General features: G+C 34.6%; 1 protein-coding gene across 1 annotated transcript in view; it reads right to left on the bottom strand.

The window, feature by feature from the left end:
* Window positions 1–8,967, bottom strand: part of AKAP6 (A kinase (PRKA) anchor protein 6) — a gene marked incomplete at its 5' end in the record, with an annotated part of 46,951 nt that extends 37,984 nt beyond the window's left edge. Inside the window, 2 exons of the mRNA XM_010081239.1 lie at window positions 5,156–5,380; window positions 8,821–8,967. Of these exons, the coding sequence (XP_010079541.1) occupies window positions 5,156–5,380; window positions 8,821–8,967 (372 nt within the window). The remainder of the gene's footprint in view (window positions 1–5,155; window positions 5,381–8,820) is intronic.
* Between the last annotated feature and the right edge of the window lie 594 nt (window positions 8,968–9,561).

The following is a 9,561-nucleotide window of genomic DNA, read 5'->3' on the forward strand; positions in this document are numbered from 1 at the left end:
CCAAAATTAGGCAATGGCCTACTAGGTCAATGATTCACCAATTAAAGAAAAACCTTGTTAGTAGATTTAATGGCTCCAGACGACAGTATTCAATCAATAATCCACTAATATCGGAGAAATTTGCACCTGAAAATGCAATGCTACCTCTCCAAAGGGGCAGTTATAGACAATCAAATAAATCACATAATCATATGCAGTAGCACAAAGTGGACCTTAATGGTGACAGTACAGTGAATTTCTGTTAACTCTCTTATATTTCCAGTCCACACTGGACTTTTTTTCTATATGTTATCACTAACAAAGAAGATAAAGCTTAGAGGCCAACCAAAGTACAAACCCTCACTGTAAACTGGTGCAAGTCAATCTTGGCTTATTTTTAGGAGAAATATTTATTTCTCTGTTTCTTTTGTCACCTTTTGCTTTCTTCTCGTTTCCCTTTTCCTTTTCTATGTTGACAGTAACAGAAAGATTCTGGTTTTGCAGGAAATAGATCTTAAAGGCAATAGCAGGACAATAGACAGTCACATTTTCGAGACATTTGGTTGAACATCAATTATATCTTCAATGATAAGGACAATAATAAGTGATGGAACTGAGAATGTTCTCTCAAAAGATGCCAAGTCAGCTATTTTCACTTCTAGACATCTCACTGTTCAAGAGGCCATGATTGAGAGGGGAAATATAGCCCAAAGTCTGCAGATGTCTTTGATATTAAAGGTTTGGGAAAGGAACTGTAAGCTGTTTGTCACTATGAAATTGTAAGTTTTACTTTGTAATGGCCAGTTTGGGAAGCTTTCTCTGTGAGCCAACGTGTCCTCTGTTATCCTCTACAAATACTGCTAGCTATGGAATTCAATAGATCATTGACTTTTATAAATATTAAATGAGAAAACATTTCCAACATTTTTTGGTACAACTGTCTGATTTCTTTAATGAATACACTAACTAAAGTCAATGAGAACCACAAGCTTCCAGGACTACTGAAATTCAGGTCTCTTTTTTTTAAAGGCCCAAATACAGATTTAGGAGACAGGCATAGCAATGTATATAGCATGTTGTTTATTGCTTCAAATAAAGCTGTATCAGAAAACAACATGAAATGCAACATTATTACTGCCAAAGAACACAATTTAGCAGAAAACCTCTGCTAAAATCCTGTTCTGGACAGAAAAATCCTGTTCCCTCTCCAAACAGGATCCTTTAAAAAATCTCACTACCAAAAGCAACAGAAGCTTTCCCAGTTCTACGTGATCGAGAAGGGACTGAAAGATACTCGCAAGTCTAGTCTTGTTCTTGAGTAGCTGGTCCGTGAGCCAAAGCCATGACAACTACCATTTTGATGCTGATGGGTCATTTCTCTATACTGAACACTTAAAGACATAAGTTTCATTGCAAGTGACAGAAATATATTACTAATTATTTAGGCTCCCTTGCTGCCTTTTGGAGTGCACTTTGCAGAGAAAACAGCATGCTTTTTGAAGTCTCAGACACATAAAAGCAAAAGTGGCAGAACACTTCTACTTACAAGCCAACAAGAACACAAATTTCTAGCTAGATCTTCTTGAAATCAAATTTACTAAATCTCTCATGAAAGAATGTGAATTCTTTCTATTATTGCTCCTCATTCTTTCCTGCTCCAAATCTCCCTTGATCCACAAAATTGCCATACATCGTTGCGTTAGGAAATCAGTTCTGCCAATTATTAGTCTCACGACATTAGGTCTTTCAGCTGCTAGAATTATGTGTTTACCTGAGAAGCTTGTATTTCATTTAAAAAGTATGTTTCTGGTCCTTGTCCTCATCATTTCAGTGTAAAGCTAGAAAACATGAACTCGAGGGACTCAAAAGGCAGAACAGAAATAAAAAGGAGGAATAAGTAAAATAAATTACGCTCGCAGTTATGAAGATCTCATGAATTTTAAGTCAATCTCTAGATTTTCTCAGTTCAGCTTCGCAGGTTTTTCATGTTGCAACATAAGAAAACAAACCAGAAATAAGACACCCACACTTCCTCCTTCACAGCTGAGCAACTTGTGTGCTCTCTTTCCCCCTTCTCGACAGCAGCCTGGGTTAGGATCCACTTGGAAGCTCAGCTAATGCTGCTGTGGAACGGCCAGCAAGTGTCACTATAGACTGAAGCAAAGTTCATGACTCTTCTTCATAACTAAATATGAAAATGTTTTAGGCCACCAGGAACACTGAAAGTTGGTGGAATGAGTAACCAAATGGCTATGCAGACCAGCTGCATGTTGTATTCCAGAGACCACTGGGCTGACCAAAGTATATCACAGTTTCCACAAAACCAAGAAATACAGGACTTTATGTAACCTGGGTAATGACCTTACCTAAAAATATTCTAGTAATTCTAATATCTAAATATGCTAATAATGATGGAAAAAATTAGCCAGACATGTTCAAAAAAAAACTTTAAATATAAACAAGAAACAGCAGTAAACCCAAGGAAGCAGACTCTTTTAATCACATGTGAAAATGGAATATACTGAAAAGTAACCTAGAGGAAGGAAGGAAGGGCTGCCTTGTGGTTAGTGCCAAAGATTAGGATCATGATTGCTGGGTTCTACCCTAACACAGCCATTGACTTTCTATGAAAACTTGGAAATGTTACTTAATCTCTGTGCATTTTATTTCCCTCCTTTCTAAAACGGGGATAATAATACATACCTTAAAGGTTTAGTGGGGCTTAGTTAATTAATGTTTGTACAGCATGTACAGCTCCTTGACTGGATAGTACTATATAAATGCTAAGTATTATTATTGCACAGCAATATCCCAAAAGAAAAGTAACACAGTAGTACATTCTTTAATAAAAAGAACACTTAAATTAATATGGCATGATTTTTTATAAAAGAAAACAAAGAAGTCTAAAAAATTTCCTACTAATGAACTTAACAACCACTCCTCCCACCAAATTGTTTTCATCTGGGGTCTCAACTGCATGAGGTCTATACATTCAATTCATCATCCAATTGCAAAATGAAAGGAAAACACCTGAAAAATGAAATAACTGTTTTTTCTAAGGGATAAGTGTAATTTAAAACATAACATTTTGGAATGAAAATCAACAGCATTGTTCAGTTTATTTTATTAAAAACGTCTCTCTGTGTACAGTGGCTATGTGTATAATCAGGTTGATGCAGCACAATGAATTTCCATTAAGAAACAATGAATCACTTACCACAGTGAAAGCAGTAATAAGGTTAAACTCTTAAGTTAAGTGGAAAGTAAGTCAAACTAAACCCCAGCAGGTTTCCTACTAGTGGCATAGCTAATGTTTTTGAAAATGTTCTAAATGTTCTTTCTCAAATATATGTATTATACATTGCAGTATTGTTAATTATATCCATTTTCTCTTTTATACACTTCCCCACGAGATCAGTGAAGAATGGAAAACTTACTTATAGTGGATTTCAGATTTAATGAGACAAAGATGGTTTAATATATACGACAAAGTGATGTACTCTCACCATGTTTGATAGGTAATTATTTTTTATACTCTAATGGCTACCATTTGGAAAATAATTAACGTATTATTTATGTAATTAATAGATAATCAACTGAGTAATGAAATATTCTGGTTACATCATTGTGGGTGGTGCTATCCTGTTTAACATCTCTAGAGCTCTTGGCATGATGTCATGTCAAATATGTATTAAAAGATTCCATTTGAGAGATTTATGCACATTCTAAATACTTAAGTAACCTTGCTATGGTACTTCTCTTCAGATATATATATATATAAGTCTTAGCCATATATATATATAAATGTATATTTAAAAACAAGTTTGTCCAAAATTAGATTTTTAAATCCACAGTTATGCACTTAAATAAATACCTAAATTTTCCACAGAAATAAAAACCATCCAGCATTTCCTATGGAAAACAGGGATCTATTGCTGTGAACTTCTGCAGGTCTATCAACAGTCCTTCATAATCACTAGCTTTAAAGTTTGCTGATAGAACAAACAGAATCAGCATGATTTTTCCCCCATTACCAGAAGACTACAAATCATTAAAAAAAATAATGTAGATGTTATAAGAAAGCTTAAAATTGCATTCAAATGGACAGGCTCAGGAACCTGAAAAGAATTCTACCAACTTTATCTACATTGATACAACCTTCTCACTAATCCTCATAACTGGAAAAGGAAGAGTTAAGGAATGACTAATTGGGAAGAAAGTAATTTTTCTGCTGTTGTTTTCTTGAACACTTGTATAAAAAAGTATGCTTAGAAGTGTTTGCAACATGCCCTTTGAGGTGAGTATTTAATAAATTGTCCATCACCTTAAGTGTGTTGTTGCCCTAGACACCCTGATGTACTACTGGAAGAGAAAAACCTCTTTACCTCTAAAGCTCGACAATTACTCATGATTCCTTCCTTATTCTTTGGTCAAAGATCACTTGCAGATTAAAGTGACCCGTAATGACAACTCAGGTGCGGTTTTATTTACAAATGACATGAACAGAAGAAAATCACATGCTTCTACCAGGTTTGTTTTCTAACTTAATAGCCCTCTTTCCTAAATAGTCCCAATACTTTTGGGGAACGGAACAAAACATACAACCTCCATTAAGTCAGTTGCAAAGCTGAATGCTGGCCTTCAGTTGAAGGAGCTTATAAACCTTCAGGTTTAGGCTTAAGATGTGGCCTAGATTAATGCAAATCTCATAGTGTATATGTCTTTTGCCACATATCTATTCACCACAAACATGAATGCTTTCTCATGTATGCTAAATTTATATCTCTGTAAATGTGACCTCAAATAGGCTACTCTTGACTCATATGTGCAGAGAAATAGGCTATTAAACTGATAGCCACAAAACACGTTAATTCATTTAACTGACGTAGGGAGTGAAATTCAGAGTGAAGCTTTTCCTGAAAAAACTCAGCTTTATAGTGAAGTAGAATGAAAGAATACTATTGCTTTTTCTTTTGCAAAAAGTCTAAGGAATAAATATTATTGTAAATATTCAATAAATTCAACTTGAATGAACACATAGTACATAAATGAAGGCAAAAATATGAATATATGATTACATGTGTACATGCATTGCATTATGTTATGCATAAGATACATATTTTATCCTATCATAAAGAGGAGGCTCTCTATGAAAACTATGATTGCTTTTTATTACCTTAAAATATTGCAGTTGTTTCTCAGCATTCATTGTTCCTTCATTTTCTTGTCTCAGACAGGAATTGAAGATGAAAAGCTCTGTATCTCTCAGCCACCCTTTCAGCTCTTTGATCCTGACCTCCAGCTGCCTTACCAGGCTGCCGCTTTCAGGCGAGAGCAGGTCACGTGGACCTAACCCACTGTGCCCTACCATTGTGTCTTGGATCTTCTCTCCTAGGGTTTTCTAAGGCATCAGAAAAAGAAAACATAGATTAGTCCTATGTAACAAAACATATATAGGTTAACATGCAATAACAAGCATCTGTTAGATGACTAGAGATGTGGATTTTTTGAATAATTACTGCTAATATAAATCAAATTAATGCTTTGTTTCCTTGTTTCAATCAATTTTATTTTTTGTATCTTTGTTTCTCACTTATGCCATTCTCTCTGGGCCACTGACTTTGCTGGAAGCATGATAAATCAATGTTTATTAAGAGCAACTATGGACAGAGGAGACAAAATTGTACATAACTTTTTAAAGTAGTTACTCTACAGAATCTGCCTGTGGCTTTAGATGTTTATGACCATGAGAGTTACTGGTTTCTAGGCAGCAACAGAAAATAGGACAAGCACTGAGTTCACTAAATTCTTATCCAAGGTACCATCTAAGTTTTTGGGGAAACACTGAAATATTTTTTGAGGTATGAACTGTGAGGTCATAGTTTCCAAACTAGTAGCCCTGAAGGTGTATACAGGAGCAGCTAGGCCACCAAACAGCTGGTTTGCTTTTAAAAGTGGGTGAACTCATTCAGACACCAATAAGCTAGAAATTGCAAAGCCTCAATGTTCCTGAACATCAGGATAATTATTTAGGCAACTAAATTTGGATTTAAGTTCTCCAGGTTAAGCATCCACTTTAAAAATAATGGACCAGAATAAACATTCACCTCTGATCGCTAATGAAACTAATTTAGTACAGCTTTTCAAAGTAGTATTTGTAATAAAAGAACCACTGAATAACATTTTGATAGTGGACGCTGTGAGCATAATGAATATTCTGAAGAGGCTAGGGAGAGAAAGCTACCTTCCTTTTCAGTATTTTGAAAAGCAATCCTTTAACATCACAAGGGAGATATGCTGTTGCCTGCTTCTTCTATGCCAAGCAGTATTTTATCTGACCTATAAGAGGCTGTCAGTCTGACACTTATTATAAGCAATAGATCTGTGTTACTGATTGCAGAATATTGAATATACACTGGCAATCACGTCCAATAACCTTTTAAACTGATATTTAGCAGTGGTTAATTGTTTTAACATGAAGATACGGTTTTAGGCGACCCGGTATGGCTGTCTGTTGAAAATACATGCTTTAGAAAGTTACTAGAGTACAATTTATAACAAAGGTTAGCTTCCAAAAATAATCTTTAAAACACAAATAAAATTAGATCAACAGACATTAACCTACTATCTGGCATTCTGTAAATAACGTCTTTAGGAGATCATAACTGTAAAACATGCTTTCTTGGCAACACCCTTCTATTTTCATGGTGTAAATATTGATAATTTGAAGACCCTCAGTGGAATCCAGCGCTAGCTATTGTTTTTATGCTGTAACAAAAGTAGCAGCAGGAGGTGAAATCAATGCCCTTGGAGGGTAGGGTCACAAAAAAGAATTTATTGCCACTTTTTTGTTCTGGAACAGTTTGCATTCATAAATTCTTCATAAACAGAATACTTCAGAGAATGGTCCGTCTTCATAAATATACGACAGAGGACATCAATTTCATTTAATTCACAATTTGTGTCAGCACAGCAGATGCCAATGCCTGCCTTGATAGGGTTCTTTAATATGCAATTGAGACAGAGTAATATTCAGCACAGGGGACAAAATTTCACAGATTAAACTGTACGCACCACTGACATTTCATTCTAATGTATTTCCATTCCACACTGTTCACCTTAGATGAAAGTAATATTAAAAACCATATCCCTCTATTTTACCATTGTTAGAAGTTAAAATCCTTGTCTTTAATTTTTTTCATGCCAATTAAAACGTAATCATGCCAATTAAAACAGTATGCCTAGTGCCGTTAGTTTCTGCAGAGGTTTTTATTAAATTAAACAAAACTCTATCAAACTCTGCTTATTATTCATGAAATTGCATTTAGCAGGAAAAATGTAATATTTTCTTTTTCTGCAAATGCTGAAATTAATGGCAAAACTTAATCCAGAGGTATATTTTGATTTTAAAATACTGAGAAGTGGAGGGTTCCCATTTTTTTAAGGAAGAGTTTTTCTAGATTTTTAGAATTCTGATCAGTTACTTATCTCGTGGTTTTATCTCCTACCAGCTCTACACAGTGCCATTGAATTAAGCTGATTAAATACATTGAAAGTCATAAAAGTAAGGCTTACAACTGAAATTATTTTAAAAATACAAGTTGTCATGATCAGATCTAAAAGAATAGGTTAATAAGTCCAATTTTTATCAGTAAATATATTAATACTCAAATAGTTTTAAAATGCTTGTGGTGATGCTGCATATTAAAATAAAAAAATAATAAGCTCACTAGTCATAAGGCAACTTTCAACATTTTCTGACAATTTGCACATTTAGAGAATCAAGCAATTAGAAACTACTGTGCTGAACTACAAAAGCCCCACCCTCTGTAAAATGGCTATTGCCTTACCGAACAAGCTGAAGTGACACAAGTCAGCATCTAAAATGCTGCTGGCAGGCTGCATGTATAGTTTCCTCATAATAGATTAGACATGTTTTTTAAACTAAGATAATAGCATGCAGAATTATGCAATGTAACTGTATTGCTAATATCACACATCTATAATAATTTAAAGTAATTTATAAATTTATCTTACCCTTGATTTGAAGTGAAGGCAATTAAGGAGAGAAGTGGATGGAAAAATATATAGTTTGACCTCTCTCTCTCTCTCTCAGCTGTTTTACAACAACAGGACAATAGTGTCTCCTGCACAGTGCCATCACTGGTCTCTGGGTAACAGAATCACTATATGGCTTTTTTTGCCAGATTCTTGTATCTCACTCTTTGGCTGAGACCCAGCCCATCATAGCGTGAAATGAATTACATGAAACTTTTTTGGCTTTTGTCAAAAGTGAGTTGAATACAGCAGCATGAAACATATCCTGGCTGTATTCTTAGCTTCAGGTATTCAGATTTGTACTGAATCTGCATATTTGTTTTTGAGCCATCAGTGTGACCTGAAATATGCAGCGACAACCCTGCTTTTCATATTAAGGGTGTAGTAAATAGTTAAACAGTAGATGTCTCTAACATGTACCTTCAGAATAAATTCTATTAACATTTACTCAAGCATGACAGTCAGTGTATATCAGATATACTGCATTATAGTTGACTTGGTGCATACCCGTAATACATGGCATATTTTACTTACATTTTTTATGTATTAAAGAATGAAAATTATTAAACTCAGACAGGAGACAAGCATGGAATAAAAAAAAAATCAACAGAAGAGGAAAATACTATGGAGTTTTTATCATAGCATGAGTAGCTTGTTTGAAATGTACGTGGTGAATTGAAAGAGAGAGATATTTGTGCCTCAAATTAGAAATCAGACAGACAGCGTACTTCAACACACAAAAATGTACACATGACCCACAAACAGTAATAAAAATGCAAATACCCCAAGCAGTTCCCATTTTTCATTAATTGAATCCACTTTTTCAAGGAGATCATTTGCTAGTAAAACACCACTTTTCTTCAGAGCTTCAACCTTACTAAGCAGTTCCATCTTTTTCAGGTGCCTGATTGACATTTCTACATTGTATCTCTAAAATGAAAAGAAATAGATAATATTAGCTACTGTGAAGAGTTTTTTCTAGAAAAAATTAAACTTTAATTCTATGTGTCCAGTTATGATCACGCTCACTATGCCATATTTTAAATTTTCTTTTTCAAGCATACAACCTTCTCATTACATATCGTAAGAGATTTAGGTACCAAGCACGTAGCTTTCTGGGTGACGTATCTATGCAGGCAGTTAGCAATAGATTACATATAGTAATATTCACTCACAATATTCACTTGTACACAATATTCACTAACACGTTCTCATCTGAAGCTTGCTCTGCCTTTGTCTCATTTAAGTAAGTGGTACCTTATTTTTCAAATATGCTACCTTCAGCAAGCAACACTGAGGCTCTCCATTGGAAAAAAAAAACCAAACAACAAAACAACATCAAGGAAAAAATTTAATAATTATGTTGCCTGTACAGTTTATTTCTTCTCTCTCTCATTGTGGATTCTGTCTCATATAGGGGCCTGAAATGCTATTATACGTGAAAACATAAGAGTTTCACCTTAGAAAAACAACTCTAACTCCCTTACAACACAATACCAGTAACTTGATTTTTATTGCATCAAC

Source organism: Pterocles gutturalis, unplaced genomic scaffold, assembly GCF_000699245.1.
Source record: "Pterocles gutturalis isolate BGI_N339 unplaced genomic scaffold, ASM69924v1 scaffold14429, whole genome shotgun sequence".
NCBI lineage: Eukaryota > Metazoa > Chordata > Aves > Pterocliformes > Pteroclidae > Pterocles > Pterocles gutturalis.